The sequence below is a fragment of the Thermobia domestica genome, chromosome 6 (assembly GCF_964235325.1).
Source record: "Thermobia domestica chromosome 6, izTheDome1.hap1.1, whole genome shotgun sequence".
In the NCBI taxonomy this organism is placed as follows: Eukaryota; Metazoa; Arthropoda; class Insecta; order Zygentoma; family Lepismatidae; genus Thermobia; species Thermobia domestica.
The window spans coordinates 161,136,868-161,163,084 of NC_137459.1; the positions used below are offsets into that span (position 1 = coordinate 161,136,868).

At 35.9% G+C, this 26,217-nt stretch overlaps 1 protein-coding gene across 1 annotated transcript in view; it reads left to right on the forward strand.

Moving 5' to 3' along the window:
- LOC145688294 (uncharacterized) overlaps positions 1–26,217 on the forward strand; it is a gene marked incomplete in the record, with an annotated part of 187,839 nt that overhangs the window by 131,999 nt on the left and 29,623 nt on the right. The window contains 1 exon segment of the mRNA XM_081762297.1: positions 4,403–4,627. Within this exon segment, the coding sequence (XP_081618423.1) occupies positions 4,403–4,627 (225 nt within the window).

Sequence of the window (26,217 nt, forward strand, 5' to 3'; positions counted from 1 at the left end):
CCAGGAGGCGGGCACCTTCTGTCAACATGCCACACTCTGGGATTCCACAGAATCTAGCAGCGCGGTAGTGAGGCATAGTATATCCTGGTAATTGTGGTACCCTTTGCCTGGAAAGCAAGTAGTAATACCCCATGCTTATCTCAAATAAACGTAATGATCACTTTCGTCGCTCAGAGTTGAACACTGAGTTCGTTTGGTGGTGGTACGTCGGAACGCCGTAGGATTGGTTTCGATTGCTATTTATTTATTTATTTATGCAAGGCAATGACTCAAAGAAGGGTTCGCACCTCCAAATCTAAGGTCACATTGGTCTTTTTGGTGGGTCTAGGATTTGGGAAGGAACAGGTCCTGGCCTTCTAGAAGATACTATAGCGGCATTCTCCTAGTAGAAGTGAACAAAAACTAGGGAAAACCTAGTCAAACCAATGAAAGCGGGCTGAAGTACCACCACCAAAGGAAGTCAGTTTTCAACTCTGAGCGACCAAAGTGATGATCACGTTTACTTGGGATCAGCATGTGGTATTACTACTTGCTTTCCAGGCAAAAGATACCACAATTATCAGGATATACTATGCCTTACTGCTGCGTGCATTGCGGGATTTTGTGAGATCCCAGAGTGTGGCATGCTGACAAAGGTGTCCAACTCCTGGAAAACAAGTCACCTGTTCACTGCTCGACTGTTAGCGAGATAGATGCAAGACCCTGGGTATGAAATCCGGCATAGTTTGTGTTTTCTCTTGACCGCACACCGTTTTCGTTCCACGTCTTCCCAACCATCCAGTCATTACCTAGGGGCAAATACTTCTGCGAGGTTGCCACGCTGCTTTCTGGGGTGCAGTAATGGATTTTGGAGCATTACACCTTCCTTCAAATTTGGACCTATAACACAGCAACAGTGCAAAGTTACGAACTCTTTATTATCACGTGACCTACATAGATACGCAGAATTACACACAAAATTTCATCACTCTACGATATGTGGAAGTGGGTCAGGGTAAACTTTCTCGCGCGCTTCTCGTTAGCCGGCAAATTTCAAACAATCACACATATGCAAACTACTCAGAAGCTATTGATTTGCGACCCCCCGTTCATATAGGTGAAAATGTTCCATAGTACTTGTAGAATATCCCCTTGTAAGGAATGCATCGAATTACCAGTCACCCTGTATATATATTTTACACAGCCGTAGAAACTTTACTTTTAGAATTAGTTAGATTAAATGTGCTAGCAAAAAAATAAAATTTAATCATCACAGTACAATTCCTCAACGGTAACTGAATTATCTGTATGTGTTGTATGCATGGAAAGTTTTAATATGAAACAACTATTGAAAGTCTCTATTAGGAATGATCATAGAAGATTTACTATTAAAAATATAAATGAAATTTCAGTATTAAATGTCTGTGTTTAGGTGCGAAATTTGATTGAACGCAGTAAATAATGGATGTGTCATTCAACTCAATGGTTCTGTGTTACCTAGGTTGTATTAAATTTTGATGCATGCGTGGTACAACTTCACCAAATTTTGGAGTAAATTGTTAAAGCAATAGTAGTAAACCAACAACTAGACAAGGTTACATGTAGTATGGTAGGGTATGATTTTAGTAACATACAATTAATTATTTTTGTGTGCAGTTGCCAAATAAATGAGTTTACAAAGTTTTTCCTTTCTAATTAAACAGAAATTACTATTATGAGGGATCAAAAAGTATATGGCATAAATTATTTATATGCGGTTGCAAAGAACGAAATATTGTCAGTGACGAATACGAACATAATGGGCTTTAACGTTATGATCTGGCTACCATGCTTTCTGCTTTCTGAGTGACAGGAAATGAACATCGTAGTAATCCAACACGATGTTCTTGGCTTAGCGCCATTTTTAAGTATTTGTAAGCTAAAATACTTCGGGAACAAGTTTGAGCGCATTTGAAACAGATGACAACACTCCTGCTAATATAAATTTTGTTAGAAAATGTATAGCTCACAAAACTATTTTCGTGTATGATTACAGGAAAAAGAATATTTTGTTCCTTATTTGGTATAAATGTCAAATGTATCGCGTAAATCTTTGTTCGTAGCCCAAATAGAAACTAAAACAAGTTTTCAATGTCACTTACTAAGATATTTCAGATATCTTTGAAAGGCGATGTACACGCTAAATAATACAATATAGATGGATCTCTCTTTTACGTAGAATTTTGGAGAGGCTGTAATAGTTCTGTTAATTTATTGTTCTTAACAAATAAGACGTTTGGATGAACACTGACGAATAATACAGTTATCAGTATTAGTACATCTGGTAGTGTTGAGTGTTGAAGTATTGCTAAGTACAAAGAAAATATTTAGAAAGAAGACCGTGGCACTGTTCCTATTCCGCATTCCTTCGTTCATCCATCTTGTTCTTTAAGACCGCCGCATGTTATTTTCACACTGCAAAATTAGCACCCTCATCTAATTTGAACGCTCAACACCTGCTCTGTGTCAAATCGGGAACACAGGACCTGTGTTCTCTCCAAGCACCGGCCTCTTAGTGTTAGAATAACATGATAAAGTAGTAGTAATGCTGAGATTATTGGGCTGTGTAAAGATTGAGTTTTATTAACGCCACTATCTTTTACTGTCTAGTTGTGGTATTAGTTACTGCTTCACATTTCTATTTTGCAAATCTATACAGAGAACTAAATATATGAGCGGCTCGAACAAACACAATGGTAAGTGTCGCTAATGGTGGAAATGAGTTATTAGGTTGAATGGGTTGGAATTCAACCACAGAACAATATGTAGATAGTTTCATTTCAGAAATGTACCTTGAGATGACAGGAAAGCTTGTTTAGTATGTGTCATTACATTGCATTGCATGGGAAGGTTGAATTTTATTTTCCAGTTTTCTCGTAAGTTTGAAAATATTACATACTATTGTTTCTCCGAGCCACTCATACATGGATGCAGGAATATAGTATAGTCAAAATTTCATGCTATGTACCATCAGCAAGTTTACATTCTTAAAAATTTCCTTTGTCGAGTATCCAAACTTCATAATATACAGTTGACCTTGCCCAAAAATTTTTCAATGAGAAGGGGAAAGCATGTCTTTACATGGAAGTAGACAATACAGTTTATGGCTGACTTTTAAAGCGTTCTAACATTGCTAGGTGGCGACCTTTTGTCAACGTCAAGGACGATAAGCCATGTTTAATCAGTCGTGCAGAATTTTAAAACTCAAGACCTGGAGTTACTTGCTTGATTATGCGCATGCATTTTCTATTCGCAAGGCATAGCAGATAGCCAAGATAACTGAGTTATCCATGTTAATATTCAGAGATAGATTGGTTTGCCTTCAATGTTTTTTTTTTTTTTTTTTTTTTTTTTTTTTTTTTTTTTTTTTTGTAGAGGCTATATAGAATGTACTCAAATGGAAACTGTAGAATCCATTTATGAGTACAGCCAAATCGATTTGATAATTACATAGATTTCACTCTGAATTATCTTAATTTACTTGCTATACAGAAATGTATCTTAGCATGGTTTTACTTAAGAGAGTTGTTATTTTAATACATTATACGTTATATGTTATTGTAAATATTTAGTTCATTGATTTATGTATTATTCTGAATATTTAACACATTATTCTTTATATATTATTATGAATATTTAATGCACTATTTTTAATGCATAATCCTGTTCTGGCACTTCCACAACTTTCGTGGACGCTACACTCCTTGTAACATTGACTATGTAGATGCTCAAAAGAAATTCATTTTTTTAAATAATTGTATTAATAAATCTTGTATTCTTGGATCATATTTTAAATCACATATTCAAGCAGTAAATTATTCAGTACCATTAAAATTAATGTAAATGATTCTTAGCATTGAAATGAAGTCGAATACTACTGTACGTTTAATGTGTTGTTTGAAAAGACTAAAAACTTACTAAAAGACTATAACCACCAATAAACCATCCAGACTAGAAATTCAATTTACATATGCTTCTACCTAAATCACTTAATTACAATCTACCTATTCTTTTGTATGTCAGAAATGCGAAGTTAAACATCTAGTTGTGATAGGGTAGAAAATCCAGTGAACAGTTTGATCAATTAAGAATACCAATAATCTGTTGAACAACAACTTGCTAATTTCAGAGTTACAGACAGTAGTTTAACATGTGAACCATTATGGAAGAAACTGCTATGGTTTAATATTCCCAAAATTGAAAATTAATTTCTTGAAAGTGGACTCGAGTTAAATGTAGTCATATCAAGAAGTACTAAAATTAATTTCAACTTTTGTAGAATTTGCTAGTTTATGGATACTATTAAGTCAAGCAGGAATTTGAGTTAAGACTGGCCAATAAAGTACAACAACCTTAGTTTATTCGTATTTATCTTATGTTGCAGTTCATAAATCAGGATGCCCAATGCCACCTCAACGAGAAAATATGACAGTGACAATAGTAGATGGACAAACAACATGCAGAGGAGAGTTGGTGCCTAAAAGAAAAAAAGTTAAAGCAAAGTATTCATGTCTAAATAACACTCCTGGGAGGAATACAACCAAGAAGATTCTTCTATGTTCTGAGAACCAATGGATAGAAGAAAATGACTCTCCGTGGCCTAACTGCAGTGAGTGATAAGCTAGACAATATAACATGGTTGGTAATGTACAGGTATATTAAGAATCAATTCATTTCAGCATCGAATCTGCTCCACCAACCACGCTGAATTTTTATACTAGACGCACGTTTGACATGATGCCTGTGGTGCCCTGTAGTAAAGTTTTTACCTAGTTTAGATTAATGTACAAGTGTTCGCTTTAGCTTTGCATTATTCAGGAGATGCAAGAGTAAAAATGATCTAAACTTCTTGGTAATTTGTTATTAATTGCAAAAGAAAAAAGTAATGTAGCAACAGATATGGTTATAGGATAATTACTAGCTTCAACATTTAAAAAAATAATAATACGGAAAATCGATGTTACTATTTGAAATGTAGGCATATGACTTTCTCATTGTTGAAGAATTCGTCCACTACTGAGTGTTGTGTCAAAACTAGCGACAGTTTCTATAAACACAGAAAAATTTGATCGCTGGATAGCCGGAAATTGGAACTCTAAATTTTCACAAACAGAAAATCGACTAATACTAGGCGCTCGTGGAACGAGGATGGCGAGGTTACTATGGTAGATTCAAACCCCATTGAAATCATAGCAGCATGTATCAATGTAGTTTTAAAAAATCACATTTTCAAAAATGAAACACGTAAAAATTATAGATAGTCAAGCAACTAATTCACAAGTTATATTACAGAGCAAGACCTGGAGTAGCTGAGAAAAAGTTTCAATAAGCACAACCATCAATCATTGACCGTTTGGCCACTACATGGCCACATTTTTGAAAACAGCAGAGGGTTCTGGATTTTGGTGGAATTGCTTGAAACTATGATATGTTGTAGAAATTGTGATCCTGAGAAAAAGTCTCAATTTGTACAACCACCCATCACTGACCGTTTGCCCACTGCAGGGCCATTTTTTTAAAAACAGCAGAAGGTAACGTTATTTTGGGTTTCGGTGAAATTGCTTGAAACGGTGATGTGTTGAAGATATTGTGATCCTGAGAAAAAGTCTCAATTTGTACAACCATCCATCAATGACTGTTTGGCCACTACATGGATACTTTAAAAAAAAGAACAGAAAGTAACGGTATTCTTTATTATGGTGGAATTGCTTGAAACCGTGATATGTTGTAGATATTGTGATCCTGAGAAAAAGTCTCAATGGTCACAACCACCAATCAGTGACCATTTGGCAACTACGGGACCACATTTTGTTTAAACAGCAGAAGGTAAGGATAATCTGGAATTTTGGTAGGATTGTATGAAACCCTGAAAATTTATATCCCACAACTCGGAAAGGGATGGCGAGAGAAACGACGAACATCATTTAAACATAGACCATATTCATATGCTCATCTTACGGGATAAAGGAAAGCCCGAGAAAATTTTTCTCAGGATCACGACATCTACAGCATATCACACTTTCATTCATTTACACCAAGATCAAAATATCGTTATACCCGGCTGTATTTTTTAATGGACCTGTACATGGTGAAAAGACTACAAAGTGGTTGCATGCGCATATCGCCTGAAGCGCTGTCGTGGCTGTGACGTCATCTGGGTAGCAAGAGACAACGGGAAAAGTCGCGGCTGAAAGTGACAAGTGGAAATTCTTTGTTACTTTATTCTGTTGATATCGAGAATACCTAATTGTGCAGCGTACGGATGTAGTAATTACTACAGAAAAAGTAATGGAACTAATATAAAATACTTTAGATTTCCCCAAGAGCAGGAGGAATGTCTCCAGAAATGGATTTTAGCTTCCAGGCGACAGGACAAAATAAACCTAAAATATGGTAAGTTTTACATGATAATAATAAATAAATGCACTGTTAAATGAAATTCCATAAACACGATTTCATTATGTAGTTTCTGTTTAGTATTATTAGTATGTAATAGTAGTATATACAGTGGTTTGTGTTGATTCTGCGTAAAAAATCCAATAGTACGATTTTAAAAGACGAACTTCGAGATAAAACCCGGATTCGAAATCATGAGAGAGGGGGAGCGACAGAGGTGATCATTTCTATCATCATTTCCATAAGATATTGAGACAAAATTTTCCCCACAGAGGCAGGCATGTAACTCGAGAAGGGAGGCACGATGTTCTAGGGGGCATCACCTCCCTCGAGTTACGCACATGGAGAGCATTGAACGCGTTAACGTAGTTCAGATCCCATTTCATTCTGGAGGTATGCATTCCATGTAACCTCGGTGCTGAAACGGGACCTTGCACTTCAAATTAACTAACGAATGGAAGGTTCGTAATAACAATTAACGGTTACAAAGATATATAACAATGTATTAGATCAAGAGAATAAAGCATCTACCTACCATGTCAGGACGACATTATCGGGACATTTTTTCACTCCGATTTTGAAATTGTTGTTCATTTTAATCATAACTTTGGATAATTTACTTTAGATACATATTTAGGGGTTCCCTCCAAAATTACAAAGTTGAGAATGAGTTGTAGTCATGATTACAAAGTTAAGAATGACTGGTGTAGTCTTTCCACCATGCTTTTGCTATTGTAAATATCTTTCTTTGATTCCACTTAGCTTAATCATTGATCACATTACGTTTATATAATTACTGTTTGTACTAAAATTTTCACAAATACAAGAGAAGTTTGCGTGTGAGATACCACCGAGCAAGCGCTTGTTGAAAGTTCATCTGCCTCTCGTTGGCCACGTCTGCGACCAAGATGACGTCATGCGCCAGAGCGACAAGAATGTAGCGCTGCATTGCATCCACCTTGTAGTCTTTCCACCATGGACCTGTAGTGGCCAAAATAGGGTTGCCAACTGGCCGGTTTTTGACCGGCCTGGCCAGAAATATTACTGATTTTGATTAAAGCCGGTGATTGGTACAAACTTCTTACAAACCCCTTTAAAACTGTTTTTTTTTCCTCAAATTTGTATCTAGTTCGAAGTATAGATTTAAAAAGTAACTTTCATTTTGTAAATTCAAAACTGTCACCTTTTCCCATCTATAAATGATTAATATACTGCATTTTGTTCATGTGTTTAGATAATTTTGAATAAGACAGGGATTGTATCAGGGAAATTTTGAAATTTGTTTGAGTTTGAATTTTATATATTTATTGAAAGTGAAAAAGAATTTCTTAAAGCAATTTCCTGTAGTTGAAGTATAAGTTTAAAGAATAAATTTCATTTTCCAAATACAAAATTGTCACGTAAAAATTAATATACTTTTGTTCATCTGTTTCAATGATTTTAAAGAAGTAGTAGTTACTGTTAAATACAATAAAATGATCAATGCGATTTCAGTTTCTCATTTATAGAAAATATATCTATTAAGCTTATTAGTGATTGTACTAAGGATATGCAGAATACAGGTATTAGTGCACTTCTGTTCACGATAGTACATTTCCTTCCCATGAATGGGTCCGAACAGAGATATTTCACACTCAGACCTATACCATATGGAATTTTTATACGGAGCTGTTTTTCTTTATTATTATTTTCTAGAGTTGGCAGTCCTATGGCCAAAGGGTCATAATTGGATGGTTGTGTCCATTAAGACCTTTTCTCATGATAAGATCTTCAACATACAGTATCTCAGTTTACTTACTCTTACCGAAATCCAGAATATTGTTTTATTCCGCTGTTTTCAAGAAAGTAGCCCTGTAGTGACCAAAGGATTAGTGATAATTTGTACGTAAAGTCCCGATTAGAATATGCGTGCGTTATTTGGACACCGAGTGTAAATAAATACTTACAAGCAATATAAAACATACAATTTAAATTTCTAAAAATGCTTACGTACAAGAAAACAGCTTTCTATCCCACACAGATTCCCTACGTGGACTTAGTAAGGAGTTTGAATTTCCTAACGTTGAGGAATCGACGAAAGATGTTTGATTTACAATTTTTATAAAATATTAAATAATAAAATTGACTGTCCAGAGCTACTCACGAACATATATCTGAGCGTTCCAACAGGCAGAACAAGACCAGGGAATACTGGTATATTTTTCTGTGAAAGAGCACGAACAAATATTCTCAGTAAATCTCCTCTGTGGAGAATGTGTGGCTCCTACAATGAATTAAGTCATAAAACTGATGTATTAGATATATTCAGTATGTCAGAACATGTATTTAGAAACACGATTATTACCGAGTACCTGACACTCGAAGTGAATTGATTAATTGTACGGGTAAATGTATATATATCTATGTATGTATTATTCGACACTATAATTAGGCATTAAGCCTGTTGTGTTGTTTTCTAAATAAATAAATAAATAAATTTGTGGTTATGTCCATGGAGGCTTTTTCTCAGGATAACAATATCTAAAATATCACAGTTTCAGTCATTTTCACCGAAATACAAAACATCATTATCTTCAGTGGCTTTCAAAAAATGGCCTCGTAGTGGCCAAACGGTCAGTGAGTGGTAGTTGTGCCCATTAAGACTTTTCCTCAAGGTCACAATATTTACCACATATCACGGTTTCAAGCAATTCCACCGAAATCCAGAATATCGTTAGCTACTGTTTCCAAAAAAGCGACACTGTAGTGGCCAAACGATCAGTGTTTGGTGGTTGTGCCTATTGAGACTTTTTCTCAGGATCACAACATCTACAACATATCACAGTTTCAGTCATTTTAATCGAGTTCCAGAATATCACTACCTTCCATGGGCGCCAGCAGGATATTTTCCAAGGGGGGAAGCAAGACAAGCACACAATTGCTAGAATGAAACCCAGCAAAACAAAATTTCATTGCCATCAGCACCACGTCAGCAAAAGAAACAACAAAGAGCGAAATTATCTTTTCAACTCAACTGACGAATACCATAATTCAAAATACTTAGCATTGCATACAGCATCAGGCTGAATATAATTATTACTGAAAAAATATGAAATGTCACATGGGGGATAAAAGTAGATTAAAATCTTGGGGATGGGTTTGACTAAATTTTGTTACTCTAATCATTTAGTAAATGTTGATTTTAAAAGTACACTTATGTCACCAGAAGAGCCTATAAATGTTAACCTTTTTCAAAAATCCAGGGAGGGGCAATTGCCCCCTCTGTGGGCGCCCATGCTATTTTCGGCTGCTTTCAGAAAAGTGGCCTCATAGTGGCCAAACGATCAGTGATTGGTGGTTATGCCCATTAAGACTTTTTCTCAGGATCACAATATCTACAACATAGCTATCACAGTTTCAGTCATTTTCACCGAAATACAGAACATCACTATCTTCGGTTGCTTTCCAAAAACTGGCCTCGTAGTGGCCAAACGTCACCGATTTGTGGTTGTGCCCGTTGAGACTTTTTCTTAGGAACACCATATCTACGACATGTCACGGTTTGAAGCAATTCCATTGAAATCCAATTTCTTGGGGCGCGGTGGCTCAGTGGTAGAGCGTTCACCTCCGGTGCTTGGGGTCCATGGTTCGATTCCAGATCGCGCCGTGTGGATTTTGTGGTGGACAAACACCGTACTCGTGGGTTTTCCCGCGGTTCTCCCGTTTCCCCCACTTTCTTCATTCCTCAATTTCATTCATCTATCATCATCGCTATCTCGTTTAGCCTAACCGGCATAACCGTAGGACGTAAAACTTAAAGATTTCATTTCCAATTTTCATAAGAATTGTGCGGAATAATTTGTTGTTTCGAAGGGGGCATTGCCCCCTGCAATCCTTTTCTTGCAAAAGCGACCAAACCCGTATTTCCTACTTTGAAGTCATCTTTGCATCAGCAGAGTTTCGTTTCTTTAAAGTGGCCCTTTTAATCACGAGGACCCTTTTTTTGAAAAGAGGCCCTTTGCCCCCTTAACCTATTTTCCGAAAGAAACAAAAAAATACCTGTCGATTTATTTTCGGTCTAGTATATATGTGCCAAGTTTGAAGAACATCGGATGACTAGAAATCCTTGTGAAGCTATCTCCTTTACACTTTCACTTTCTGGACTTGACGGGTTTTTGCCCCAAAGTCTTCAATTTGACCTTTTACCCTTGAGAGTGACCCTAGATGGCTGGTTCGGTTATCGGATCTCGGTATTGACCTAGGGTACCTATATACCAAATTTGATCCCCCTAGCTGTTATAGCTAAAAAGTTATCTTGTTTACAGAGAAACGCATTTCACCCCGTTTGCGAATTTGTATAGCTCGTACCTCGCCATATCAACTGGTAGAGCATATAGCAGCATAATATATGTTTTTAGTTCCACATTAGCCCTACGAATAGCAAGGTATTTTTGAGTTACATCAAATACTAACGGGGGATGGGAGGGTTCGAAAGCCCAGAACTTAAAGGTCATTATTTCTCACGGAAACAAATTTATATTTTGTGATATGAACTTGGGATGTCTAAGACGTCTTATATTTTTATTCTCTATTATTACTGGGTTTCTAAGTACAGTGTTGCCAACTATATGTGTGTAATTCTTTAAGTTATCATTTTTATATATTTCAGTAATTATGACCTATTTATTTTATCATAGAGATTAATAGTAACTTAGTACAGTATAGTATGTGTAAAAAGGCGGCTTTTAATCTCAGTTTCGTGGCGGTATGGGGAAGAATGGAATATATTTCAGTATTCCACCGAATTCAGGGTTAACCTTTTATACTTTCCATCATGGTTATGGCGAGATCCAAGGTTGCCGATCCTGAGGATCAAAGGGGACAGGGCCCCCCAATGCTCATGTGGACTCCATATATTTTCATGAATACTTATTTTTACGTATATGTATTTTTTACGAATGTGCAATAGACCCTATTGTGCATAATTTGAATTCATTTTATCATTAAATCCTCATATCTGCTTCCTTACGTTAGAACATTGTCTGTAAGCAAACGCATATCTGTATAGGTCTTCCAAAGTTACAGAGAAATCGGTGCCCTTGGCGAGATCCTTGTAAATTTTGTTTCCGCGAAAAGATAAACAGTGTCAGAGACCCTCATTGGACACTATAGGAGATATCACCAGAGGAGCAGTCTTTCCAGCCCAACATAAAGATGCAATTATTCTATTAGTACAACGTCAGGTTTTTGCACCTGTGGAATCAGTGACTTATCTACCCCTATAACACCCTCCCAGCACCCCCTAAAATTTTCGGACATCCCCGGAAATATATTCCTTACACCCTCTAACTAGGGGGTGCAAATATTAAAAAGTTTCATTCTCGTTCTACCTAAAGCCCCCCAGGACTTTGTAGAAAATATTTTAAATGATCTTACATTTAGGTAGAACGGGAATTCCCGTTCTGCCTAATCTTTGAAGACAGAGAATTCTATGCGAGGAGAAGTGCAGCACCGAAAAGGTTGACTCCTAGCGTGTTTGTATGCAGATCGGAACTCATGTATAAAATGGTTGTAGTAACGAGGGCGGGATCTAAATCCAAGCGGTCAAAATGCAAGGAAAATTCTGAAGAGTACAAAATCCAAGGGACAAAATCAAAAGAGTATATATTGGATGTACCAGTGCACACCCTATATGATTATTTTTCCCTTCAACTGTCATATATTCTAAAATGTTATCTGTATTTTTTCAACTGAAATAAATTTTTCTTTCTTTTAAAATGCTGAGAACTCAATAAAACGTAAAAATGTTATAATAAAAGGGCAGATTATCTTTAATTACTTTCACACATACCCATGAAAAGTTCTGTTTATTCCTATTTATTATACCCTTCATACCTTTGAAATACGTTTAGCATATTACAGTAAGACTAGTCACTTTAATTAAGAAAAGTAACGGTGATGCTATTTGATTTTAAAAATGTCGTTCTTGTGTGGTAGCATATAGCACTCTTTTATTTTGTGTAATATATAAATAGTTGTTTTCATTCTGAAATACTGATCAAGACTTTTTTTTTAGCAAAGATCAAAATGTGAAACATATACTTCTTAGGTCTTTTATTGGGTTTTCAGCATTTAAAAAAATATTTCCGTAAAGTGAAGAATTTCAGATAACATTTTAGATGCATAACAATTGAAGAAAAAATTATCATTCTTTTATTAATCTGCGCTTATGATTCTGTCGCTTGATTTTAGTCCGTTTTGTCTGAATTTTCCTTGGGGTTTGTCCTCTTGAATTTTTTCCTGCATTCGTAATAATCGGTTTGGTAATTCTAACAGAGACTGTAAGAAGAATAAATATTTCTTCAAGTTTCATCATAAATTTTTGTTATTTTTCTTGTTCTCTTCGGAAAAATGAGGAGGGTACATTGACGAGGATACTTTCTCACATCAAAATAAGAGAAAAAGTTCATATGGACCTATGGCGAAAAGTGCATAGTTTCAGAGCTAGGGCTGTCCAAAATCGCGAAAAAGATAAATTTCAAGAGGCCCTATTTCGAATTGAAGGGACTGTGGATGGTGGTCCTTATCAGCGTAAAGGAAGCCAGGCATACACATTCCAAAAGGGCACATTTCGTCAATTGTCAATAGGTGTAAATGTTATTCCCTACATGGTGTAATTATCGGGTATGTTTTCAATAGAGTTTTCAGATATACCCTGATTTCAAGAAGGGCGCAAAGTAGGCAGGAGGTAAACCTTGACAACAAAGAACATCCAATACTTCGGAGGGAAGGCGGAAGTTTTAGGAACCGGCAGCTCCATATTTCTTTGTGTTCGGAATAGCGCCTGATGATATGTATTTCGTCACTGTATATTTCACGTTTTCTTCATGTATAAGCGTGAAAGAAAACATCGCACCATGCGTTTTCCCGAGTACGAGAGACCGTGCTGCTGACGATCCTTAACACTTCCGACATCGCGCTGAAGGATTCCGTGTTCACTGCTATCAAGGTTTATCGTTTGCCTACTTTGGACCAATCATAAAGTCAGAACATATCTCAAAATTCGGTTGATGTCTTGTCTGGGAATTTCACCCTGCAGGGAATAATCCGAACACCCATTGAACATTAATGAAATATGCATTTTTGGATTGCGTATGCCTGACTCCCCTTACGCTGATACGGACGACCATCCACAGTCTCTCGAATTCGAAATAGGGCCTCTTGAAATTTGACTCTTTCGCGAATTTGGATAGCCCTAGATCTGAAACTATGCACTTTTCGCCATAGGTCCATATACGTATATCTGTGGCCTGCGTCTAAAAGGGCCAATGTCAGTTTTTGAAAAAAATGGAATGTTCCTCAAATTTTAACGCCTATAAATGGACATTTTCTTGTGCAAGAGAAGCAAATGTTAATATGAATAGTATATATTCCAAACTATTTCGTGTTGACATTTACAGACGTTATAATTGAAGAGCATCTCATTTTTGCCAAAAAAAAGTGGCATTGGCCCTATTAGACCCAAACCACACACACACACACACACACACACACACATATATATATATATATATATATATATATATATATATATATATATATATATATGTGTGTGTGTGTGTGTGTGTGTGTGTGTGTGTGTGTGTGTGATTATAATATAAAGTGACATATTTAGGTGTTAACACGTTTGAATTGATAAACTTCAGTATGCGGCACAACAAACAGTACTGAAATCATATCGTTGACATTTATTTATTTATTTATTTATTGTATAACATAATGAAACATAAGAAATGTCAAAAGGATGTCAACTAATTGTTACTCAACACAAATAGTAAATTTAAGAGGAAGGGAGCCTGTACTACTATGAGCAAAATAAATGACGCGTCTCTTTATTTTGAAGTTTCTTGAAAATATCTCTGTTTTCTTTATATGTTTGAAATTTCAAAAGGTTTCCCTAGCAGGACAGGTTAATAACAAACCCGTTTTTAATATTTGTGTTAGATATTAGCTTAAAATAAATAAATTAGAAGCAAAAAACATTAAATCGACAGAAATCTCGAGAATTACCAACTCTGCTAAAGTGGGAAATTTTCAAGAACGCGAGGGAATTCTGCAGTTCAACACGAAGTAGCGACATCTATGTTATTGAGAGAAATGTGGATTAAATCTACAGACGAAACTTATAACGAAATATTTCTAATATGTCTTATTACGTGCATTATCTGCAAGCTCCAAATATATGAATATATGCCAAGTATTAACGTAAAGATAGAGCAAAAAGTGGAAATTATCTATGGAAAAGGACGAATTGGTAGCACGACCGTCATGAACAATCGTCTTTACTGGAACAGGCTCAGTTCAAGTAAGAAAACAAATAGCTCAGGTAGTTAAATCAACTAGTCTGTCTGCCGAAGGTAGTGGGTTCGAATCTCCCTCGAAGTGCTGTTTTTCTTTTTATTAGTATGGTTATTTATTTTAATTTTTATGTGGGAAAGAATCAAATTGTAACATGTGTGTAAAACTCATGACGATACAAAAAAAATTCGTTGTCGCACTTGCATTAGCGTCCCTAATTTTGTTTGCAAACAGTTTTGTAATTATTTCCCCTGCGCTCACTGCTCACTGTACGTTATGCTCGCTGGCGCATAACGAATGTTTCCCAGTAAATGTTAATTCTAATTTAGAGAATTTTATAAAGTTTCACAATATTTCCCACTAGATAGTCTTCTATCTACTTGTTTTGATATTTTGATAACAGATTTCCCTATCAAATTTTTAATTTTCCCTAGATGTTTAATTACGGAAAAGTTTTACAATGTATTTGTATTAAATTGAAATTGTTTTGAATTTACCACATGAGACAAGTAGCTCGAAGGAGGAAAACTCAAGTAATTGATATTCTACGTAAAAGCAACCTATTGTAGAATGATGATACTTCTTACCTTCAGCACATAATCTTCACGTTAGAGAGTCAGACAGAAAAAAATCCTGGTTTTTCCTCCCTATCACCACCCATCTTAAACCTCTACATTCCATTGTTCGTCTCACAAAATGTCGGTGCTTCAAAAACATTCATATAATAATAATAATAATAATAATAATAATAATAATAATAATAATAATAATAATAATAATAATAATAATAATAATAATATTCCTGAATATGCCATTCTTACATAATGTAAGGATATCTTAATTTCTTAGTTTAAATCTTAGATATCTTAGTTTAAAATGATTTCTTTAGTAATTATTTGAGCAACCATGTAGGAGGGGGTACGACGTTTTATTTTACCCCTCTCGTTTTAGTATCCTTCCAACAGAAAGTAATCTCTGATAAGCAGGGCAGACAAAATGAATAAGAAATATATTTACAGCATCCTCTCCCCTTTCATGATTGAATATCACGTAGCATTTTTTATTCTACCAAAGATGGCCCTGTGCGGTTAAGGATAGGTAACTAAAGAAATACCTAATATATAGCGCCCCTTGATTGTAATATTACCGCTTCTTTATTTGTACGAAGGAGCCCCTACAAGGGTGGCAAAAAGAATAGGAAAAGTGTCTATTGATTCCAGTGGCGGATCCAGCACAAACTTCTCGGGGGGGAGTGAAAGATTCTTTTGATGATGTAAAGCTGTCACAAATTACCACTTAACTAAACTAAACACAATAGTGGGGTGAAACGGAACCCGGTCAGTTTAAATTGATGTAAATGTTTAACTTTTCGCCTCATATTAAAGTTTTGGTTTCAAATGAGAATTTCAGTCCAAGTGGTCAATGACCAAATCTCGTGGGGCTCTTCAGTGTAGGCTAATACGGCCTCCTTATGAGAAAAGGCAAAAATATTTAAATGTTTATAACTTTCGAATTTTTCGTCTATTTTAAAGAAATGTTGGGCTTCGTATTAAAGTGTTGGTTTCAAATGACAATTTCAGTCCGAGTGGACAATGATCAAATCCTGGGGGGAATCTTCAGTATAGAGGGCTACGGCTCCCTTATGGGAAAAGGGAAAAATATGAAAATGCTTATAACTTTCGAATTTTTCGTCTATTTTAAAGAAATTATTGGCTTCATATTAAAGTCTTGGCTTCAAATGACAATTTCAGTCAGTGTGGACAATGATCAAATTTCGGAGGGCTCTTCGGTGTAGGGGTTTCGGCTTCTTTATGGGACAAGATTCTCGTAGTTGATATTGCAAAATTGTTTTGTATAGATGAGTGGAAACTTGCACCATTTGGTTAATTTTACCTCTTATATTTTGCAGATTCAAATTCCAAGCAATAGTTACTTCTCAAAGCTAAAAGAAGGCACTTACTACCTAGATTTATTAAAATGAAATGTCTTTTATGAGAGGTTGTTATGGAACAGACGAACGAACAGGCACCCAAACATTGGTTGAGTCGGACGGTTGAAACTCGTTAAGCTCGCTTCAATTATTATTATTATTAATATTAATATTAATATAAATAATAATAATAATAATAATAATAATAATAATAATAATAATAATAGAGCATCCATCTTTGGTGCATTTTCATTTCGCGCCAAGTGAAATTTGAGGTGGACAAATACCGTGTGCATGGATATGGGTTTTCTTGGGATTTTCCATTTTCCTCCCACTTTCTTCATTTCACCATATCATTCATCATCATTCTTCCTTAGCGTAGGTGCATAATCGTGCAACTAGATATTCTATTTAATTTTAATTTCAATAATAATAATAAACAATTAATTCAACTGAAAGGACTGTAATTTATGTTGACGGCAATTATCATAAATATGCAACCATTATAAAAACAATGCTTTGAGTAGAAAGATAATCCTTTCCAAGTGTTAACGAATGCACACGAGATAAGACGTGTCTCGAGGAAGAGACGAGACGCGCTTTGTGACATCCAAAATAAGACGTGACAAATGTTTTGGACACGAGATAGCTTTTAACACGTTCGCTGCTGAGGACGCCTATCGGCGTCCAGTACTGAATTTGGCATATGCGCCGGACGCCTCTCGGCGCTTGTCCCTGCAGCTGATTCACTTTCCCGCCAGCGCTAGTGGAGGTATTGGTGCAAGGTGCAGGTGCAAGTGAATCAGCTGCAGGGACAAGCGCCGAGAGGCGTCCGGCGCATATGCCAAATTCAGTACTGGACGCCGATTGGCGTTCTCAGCAGCGAACGTGTTAAAATGTCTCCTCTTGTCTGGAATGTCTTGAAAACAAAAGTCTAAGTTTTAAAATTATTTTTCAAGATCTATTCTCTCAGAAGTAGCTCTCTGCTTTAAAATTAAGGAAATAAATTCAACTCCAAGAATAAACTACTACTCATATTTTTCAGGTCAATTGACTTATACCATGTTGCAAGGTTAAATATTTATTTATGAAGTGTGTACAAAATTTGCCAGTATCTTTTCTGAGAAAATTGTCGAGAAAAAGTCACCTCCAAGAATAAACTACCCCTCGTAAATTTTTCTAAGAGAAATATCTGATACTGCAATATAGGGTTGTTAATTAAATATTGATTAATGAAAAATAAACTAAATTGTTAAAACCATTTTGGAGAAAATAGCTTTTTTCGATTTTCGGCTGATAGTAAACCACACTTATTTTAGGCGGTAGGAAAAAAATTGGAAAATCTCCTGTAGGAATACTGTGTAAACCCTAAGTTTATAATTTGGTGTAGATACGTTGAATGGTATGGCCTCTAGGCGAGTGCACAGAAAAGTGTACCAAACGGACGGACCGGAAGGACGGGTATCGAAAAATCACATTTTCGGTATGTAGACGCTATGAAGTATGTAAATCTGTTGAAATCTGAATTTGATATACCATTTTCACAATCACCATATTTTCTTCTCTCTTTTGTCGCTCGAAAAAGAAAAGCCTGAGTTTACCACAAAAAGCTAGGAAGTTTACCAAAAAATATTCAATTACAGGGCCACCGCACTAAACTTTTTCAATTCAATTTCTTAACTGTGTTAGGCCGCAGTTATTACTGAAGTGTGTATTTGGATAATACGAATAAAATTATCGTATTATTCAAATACATCGAATGTCAGATTATCGAATAAAAAACTTCGAATGAAAAAAATCCACGTTACAAAATTAAGTCACACTTTGAGCATATTTTCGTTAGACATATAATAGAACAATTAATGCAATCATTGTTTATGAAATATGAAAAAATCAAATGAGTCATTTTGGGAAAGTCGTTCAAAAAGAACACGTCAGGAGCAACCTACCTCTTATGAATTGTTTCGAACAATGATTTAAGATATACTTTAGGTTATTAATGAAATATTTATTTGCGAAATTTGAACAAAATCGCCTGTCGTTCGAGAAAATTGTCGAGAAAAACCTTGACCCCCAAAATAAACTAACCGTCGTAATTGTTTTTCATAGAAATGACTCATACTAAAATATAGGGTTATTAATGAAATACTTATTTATGAATTATCAATAAAATTGTCCGAGTAATTTTTGACAATCTCTTGAGGATTCTTTCAGGGTAAGCGAGTTATTCCATAATATTAGGTTTCTAATGAAATATTTATTTCTGAGTACCAACAAAATTGCTTGACTCTTTTTTGAGAAAACCGTGGAGGAAAACACCCCCAAGAGTAAACTACCCCTCGCGTATTTTTTTCAGGACAAACGAGTTTTGCCATATTGTTAGGTTATTAACGAAATATGTATTTTTGAAATATGAATAAACTCTTTTGAGTCGTTTTTGAGAAAATCGCCCAGACAACACACTCCACCAAGAATAAACTACCCCTCGCATTTTTTTAAGACAAACGACTTATGCCATATTGTTAAGTTATTAATGAAATATTTATTTATGAAATATGATCGAAAACTCTTGAGTCCATTTTGAGAAAATCACTTAGAAAAAACTCACCCCTAAGTATAAACTACCCCTTGTAGGTTTTTCTCAGATAAATGCCTTATACCACAAAATAGGGTTGTTAATTAAATATTGATTTATAAAAAAAGAAAGAAAACAAGATCGTTAGAGCCAGTTATGAGAAAATATCTTTTTTCTATTTTCGTCGTACAAGAAACTATCCTTGTTTCGGGAGTAGGAGGGAAATAAAAGAAACTATAGGTAATACTATGAAAATCTTAAACTAAAATTTGGTGCAGATAAGTTGAACGGTGTGGCCTCTAGGCGAGTGCACAGAAAAGTGTAGCGAACGGACGGACGAACCCCAGATGGACATGTATCGAAAAATAACTTTTTCGGTGTTAGGGGCTATAATACGTGTAAATTCGTTGAAATCTCAAATTTGATTTTTTTTCGAACACCATACTTTCTTCTCTCATTTGTCACTTCAAACTAAAAGGAACTCAGAACTACGGATAAGAGACACCTAATTTTACACATAGACATTTATTGATTTAAAACTGTTTTAGTTCGTGTCATTTCACTTCCAATTGAAAGGTTTTACAATGACTAACGGCATACCAATGACGAGACGGAAATTTTCAGGAAGTAAATGCATTCAGAAGTCTAGACTGCATTACACCTATCAGTCTGTTTTTACTTCTGCAATTGTTGACAGCTGTAATTTCGTCCAAACGCTACATGAAATAATTCTTTGTTGACGTCATTGTGTTACTATTTTAGTATTGTTCTCTTCAGACTTGGTTGAAGTTTTGTCTTAACGGTTATACATTTTTTCTTTCTTATTTCATCGTTACACATAAGAATAAAATGTTGTGCTGAGTGGATAGATTCGAACCTGCGAACATTGAGTTTTCATTCTTCCAACACTTTACCAATGGACCAAGCTTTGTCTTCACGTTAACGCACGGTTACAGGTTTTATTACAATTTAAATAAAATGGCTGGCTGTTAGAGTTTCCTGCTCACATATTTCGATAAAAAAGTTTCATTGCTTCGTAGGTACGTAGAGCAATGTTTAGATACACATTTTAGGATAGTGCATTTTGGTGTATATAATAATTTCATGCCAGATAAAAGCTAGATAAGTTTTGATAAAATGTTTCATATGTAGTTCTCAATAATAGACTTGCCGTTCGGGGTGAAGTTCCAACGTTCAGCATTGACTAGCAGTTTTTGCTATTAATATCCCTTCTAACAATATTGGCAGTGGACAAAAGTTAGCCCGTGTTGAAGCTTTTTGCTCCTAATTTAATTATTTTACTTTATTATTTAACGAATATATTGAAAATTGTCAGCCGGCAAGTATGCAGTAATTTATTTCGGGAGGGGTCCGACTTCAATATTAGGATAAATTATTATAAAATTTTAAAAAATAATCCCCAAAATTAGGCTAAATTTACAGAAAAGTTGGGATTTTAGAGGGGGGTCCGGACCCCCTAAATGCGTCCTTGTTTGACAGTAACGTTTCCTCATTTTGAAACCCTCAAAAACTTCGGATATAAAAAGGAAACAGTTATTTTCGATAAAATATCACTTCAAGTAGATGCGACAGTTTTATTGCACATTGTGGTATCCAACGTTCATCAGGGCAAGAATTCCTTCCCTAGCAAATAAAATTTTTGAGTTTTACGTCCGACGGTTATGCCGGTTGGGCTAAAGGAGACAGTGATGATAAGTAATGAATGAAATGGTGGAATGAAGAAAGTGGGAGGAAACGGGAGAACCCCAAGAAAACCCACGCACACGGTGTTAGGCCAAAGGAGATGTGGATACTAATTATAGTGGAATCCGAACCACTTTTATCGTTCAACAGTAATCCACCAGGAATTGGACCCGGTACCACAGAAGGCAGGCGTGCTAGCCACAAGACCAAACGGGGGGTGGGATTCGTATTGTTTATAGCTGGCCATATCCTTTGTGAAATTTTCCTAGGTAATAAATGTCTTTTTGAAAAATGGGTTTAAAATATTAAAACATTACGGTAAAATATAAAATATAGGCTAGTACCAGGGGAGGGAGCCAAAAAGTCACTTTGCCCTGGGGAAAATTTGGCCTGGTCCGCCCCTGCGTACTTTCTGTATATTTTTGGCCTTGCAGCTTGTGCGGTTCCACGCCACAGGGTTGCGGGGGCGGTATTTACGCCTATGCTTCGAACGTAATTCAATAACTGCTTAAGAAATTCTACCATCAGCGTGAAAACGGGAATATATATTTTTCTAATAGTCCCATAGAACTTACACTCAGAACACTAGATGAAATTAAGTAGAAGGAGGATCTGATGTTTCCTAAGTAAGTTCCTTTCAGATAGTTTGGTATTTCTTTAACGGCGATGTAAATAAACATACCGGATACTCATCGTTATTAGCCCGACACCAAACCATCCTGGACAAATCCCTCTAGAACAATGATCTAGAGTTCATTCTGCCTAATTTTATAAGCGACTCAAGGGTGAAACACTTGTTAACGAAAGCAATGCTGTGTATACACTTCCTTGTTTCTGACAAAATATAAAGTGCTTTGTAATCTTTAGACACTTTTCCTATTCTTTTTGTCACCCTTGGTTGTGTAGGATGGCCTCGAACAAATAAAAAAGAGGTAATATTACAGTCAAGGGGCGCAATTAATATATATTAGGTATTTCTTTTGTTACCTAACCATAACGACCTAGAGTCGTCTTCGGTAGAATAAAAAATGCTACGTGATATTCCATTCACGAAGGAGGAAAGGATACTCTAAATATATTTCTTGTTCATTTTGTCTGCCCTGCTTCTCAGAAATTATATACTTTCTGTTGGGACGGTGCTGAAAAGAGAAGGGGGAATAAAACGTCGTGCCTCCTCATACATCTTAAATTTTGTTACGTGGTTGCTCAAATATTACTAAAGAAAGCACTTTAAACTAAGATGTCTAAAGTTACTACATTATGTAAGGGTGGCATATTCAGAAATAATAATAATAATAATAATAATTATGAATGTCTTTGGAGAGCCGAAATTATGTGACACGAATCATTACATGTAGAGTTTTAAGATGAGTGGTCATAGGAGAGGAAAAAACAGGATTTTTCTCTGTATGACTCTCTAACGTAAAGATTATGTGCTGAAGATAAGAAGCATAATCATTCTACAACAGGTTGCTTTTACGTAGAATATCAGTTACTTCAGTTCTCCTCCTTCGGGCTACTTACCTCATGTGGTAAATTCAAAACAATTTCAATTTAAGACAAATACATTGTAAAACTTTTCCGTAATTAAATATATATAGGGAAATCTGTGATCAAAGTGTCCAAAAAAGTAGATAGAAGACTATCAAGTGAGAAACATTGTGAAACTTTATAAAATTCTCCAAATTAGAATTAACATTTACTGCAAAACATTCGCTATGCACTAGTGAGCATGTAGTGAGCAGTGAGCACAGGGGAAATAATACGAAACTGTTTGCAAACAAAAATTAGAAACACTAATGGAAGTGCCACAACGACATTTTCTCTTCTTTTGGTTGAGTCATGAGTTTTACACATATGTTACAATTTGATTCTTTCCCACATAAAAAATAAATAAAATAACCATACAAATAAAAATGACAGCGGCACTTCCATGGAGTTCGAACTCACTACCTTCGGCATACAGACTAGTTGCTTTAACTGCCTGAGCTAATTGTTTTTTAACGTGGACTGAACCTGTTCTACGGTAAAGAGAAATTTTCATTACGATTGTGCTAAGAATTTCCACTATTTGCTCGTTCTATACGTTAATACTTAGCATAGATTCATATATTTGGAGTTCACTGATGATGCATTTTGTAAGGCATATTAAAAATGTGTCGTTAAATGTTTCGTTTGTAGATCTAATCCAGGTTTCTCTCAATGACATAGGTGTCGCTGCTTCGTTTTCAACTGCAGAATTCCCTCGCGTTCTTCAAAATTTCCCACTTTAGCAGAGTTGGTAATTCTCGAGATTTCTGTCGATTTAATGTTTTTTGCTTCTAATTTATTTATTTTAAGCTAATATCTAATACAAATACTAAAAATTCGTCTTTTTCCATAGGTAATTTCCACTATTTGCTCTATCTATACGTTAATACTTAGCATAGATTCATATATTTGGAGTTCACTGATGATGCAAATAGTGGAAATTACCTATGGAAAAAGACGAATTTTTAGTATTTGTATTAGATATTATCTATTCGGATATCTAATACAAATACTAAAAACGGGTTTGTTATTAACCTGTCCTGTTAAGTAAACCTTCCGAAATTTAGAACATATAAAGAAAACGGAGATATTTTCAAAAAACTTCAAAATAAAGAGACGCGTCATTTATTTTGCTCATAGTAGTACATCACGTGTTCAAAATGTTGACCATTACGTCTAACATTCTTCATAGCCGTTCTGTAGATCGATGAACATGTTAGTGAACACGGCTTGCTGGAACAACAAAACTTATGATCGATTCTTCTCTCTTAACTCCAGTACAGGGATAAGGGTATTATCTATTCGGAAAATTGCTTCCTTTAGTATACCCCACATGGAAGCATCTCCACTCATCTCCTGCAGTCAGATGCTGGCCCACACTATATGGGTAGAAATAGTGCTCTAAAATAAACACCTTCTCCTCTGTTGTGAGTAGCATCACCTTCGTTCCAAGTGCATATTCCGCTAGTCCACACACAGCTAAGCATTCAATGTGGCGCTCACAGCTCATACCACATAGAGCCCCCGCGCCATTTGCACGCGAATTTCAGTACTGTTTATTTTGCCGCATACTGTAATAGAAAATAAAAAAAATGAAATGAAATCTTTGTTTTACGTCCCACGGTTATGCCGGTTAGGCTAAAGGAGACGGTGATGATGACTAATGAATGAAATGGTGGAATGAAGAAAGTGGGAGGAAACGGGAGAACCCCGAGACAACCCACGCACACGGTGTTTGTCCACCACAAAGTTCACTTGGCTGTGGCTGGGATGAAACCCAGGGCCCCAAGCACCAGAGGTGAACGCTCTACCACTGAGTCACCGCGGCCCCGTAATAGAAAATAAAACACTTACTGTAGGTGCCAACAAAATAATCAGAAAATATAAATACTTAATATCTATAACGTGTAGTTGGCAACACTGCATCATAATAGTTTCAATGCAGTATGAACCTGCATGATGTAATGCCATTTTTTTTTTCAAAGAAAAATAAAATAAATAGCCAAAACACTGGAATGTAACAGTAAGCATATCCGGTGAATAGCCCCTTAATACTACCAAGGAGAAGGCCTCTGAGGTCCATGTTTGGTTTATTTATAAATAGAAAAACAAAACACTAAAAATTCAGCAAATACGTTTTATGACGAATGGGGTTAATCCTGACAGTATCAATTATTTTCAGATATTTTATCGAATTACAAATGTTACAAAGTGTAAAAGAAAAAAGTAATTTGTGGCCCTCCCAGACGCGCCCCCTTGGTGTTTCTAGCGTTAATCCAGCAGTAAGTTGTGGGGCCGCGGTGGCTCAGTGGTAGAGCGTTCACCTCTGGTGTTTGGGGTCCCGAGTTCGATCCCAGCCCCCGCCAAGTGAACTTTGTTGTGGACAAACACCGTGTGCGTGGGTTTTCTCGGGGTTCTCCCGTTTCCTCCCACTTTCTTCATTCCACCATTTCCTTCATTACTCATCATCACCGTCTCCTTTAGCCTAACCGGCATAACCGTGGGACGTAAAACTCACAGATTTCATTTCATTTCCAGCAGTAAGTTTTCTGCGTGCTCATCCAACAATGCACATACATACTAGTATTGAGTGAAAATGAAATAATTTAACGAACATGATTTTTATTTTTTATTTTTTTTTTTAATTTACACCACAAGTGACCGCACCCGCATTAACTCAGGTCTTCATTTTCCCTACATTTCATTCAGCGTAAAATATATATTATTTTCTGAGCTTGATTCATGTTGCTCCATTATGTTTGTTGCTTTCTGATGAAAAGCCGATTTTTATGAACAAGCATTTTGAAAATGTCATTGGCTAATTTAAGACTATGCATCTATTCAACATAAGAATGCCTTTATAAAGTCCCTTGTACTTGCTATACTTAAGTAGTTTACTTTATAAAACATGTACTAGTACGCACTTAATTTTCTCAGGTGCTTCTATGAATACATCCATTGTTTCCAGGTACGTATGTCCATGTATGTAGTGTCTTTAATTATGTACACTTTATTCCGAAAAGTGGGGGCGCGGTGGCAAAGTGGTAGAGCGTTCACCTCCGGTCCTGGGATCTCTGGTTAGATCCCAGCTCGCGCCGTGTGGAACATGTGGTGGACAAACAACGTGTTCATGGGTTTTCTCGGGGTTCTCCCGTTTCCTCCCGCTTCCTTCATTTCTCATAATCACCGTCTTCTTTGGCCTAAGCGGCATAAGCGTGGGACGTAAAACTTAAAGATTCCATTTCATTTCTTTAAATTCCAAAAAGCATGAGCACATTGATAATGGCTGTTTACAGGCAAAACAATTTCCAATTTCGGGTATATTCGAGACACTAAAGGCCAGAGATGTAAGGTTCGAGCCGACAAGCCAACCTTCGCAACCAGGAGAAATGTGCAGATGTGTTTTTCCTCCTTTAAATATAACAAAACATGATAAAATCTTATTAAATATAGAAAAAAGTAATATTCATTGAACTACTAAATGATGCAATATTTCGAAACTATATATACATGAGAGCACAGGCGACTTTTGTCATTTACGTTTCCATAGGTAAAAGAACATTTCTAATAATGAAAGGAAAGACAGCGAATATAGTTTTCGCATCCATAGCCGAATAGAAAAGACAAAGGAGAAAAACAACAGCATTTGCAACGGATATGAATGCCATTCTCGGAAATCCAGTTATATTTCGTCAAAATGAGCTCAGTAGGAATGTTAATGTTAGCT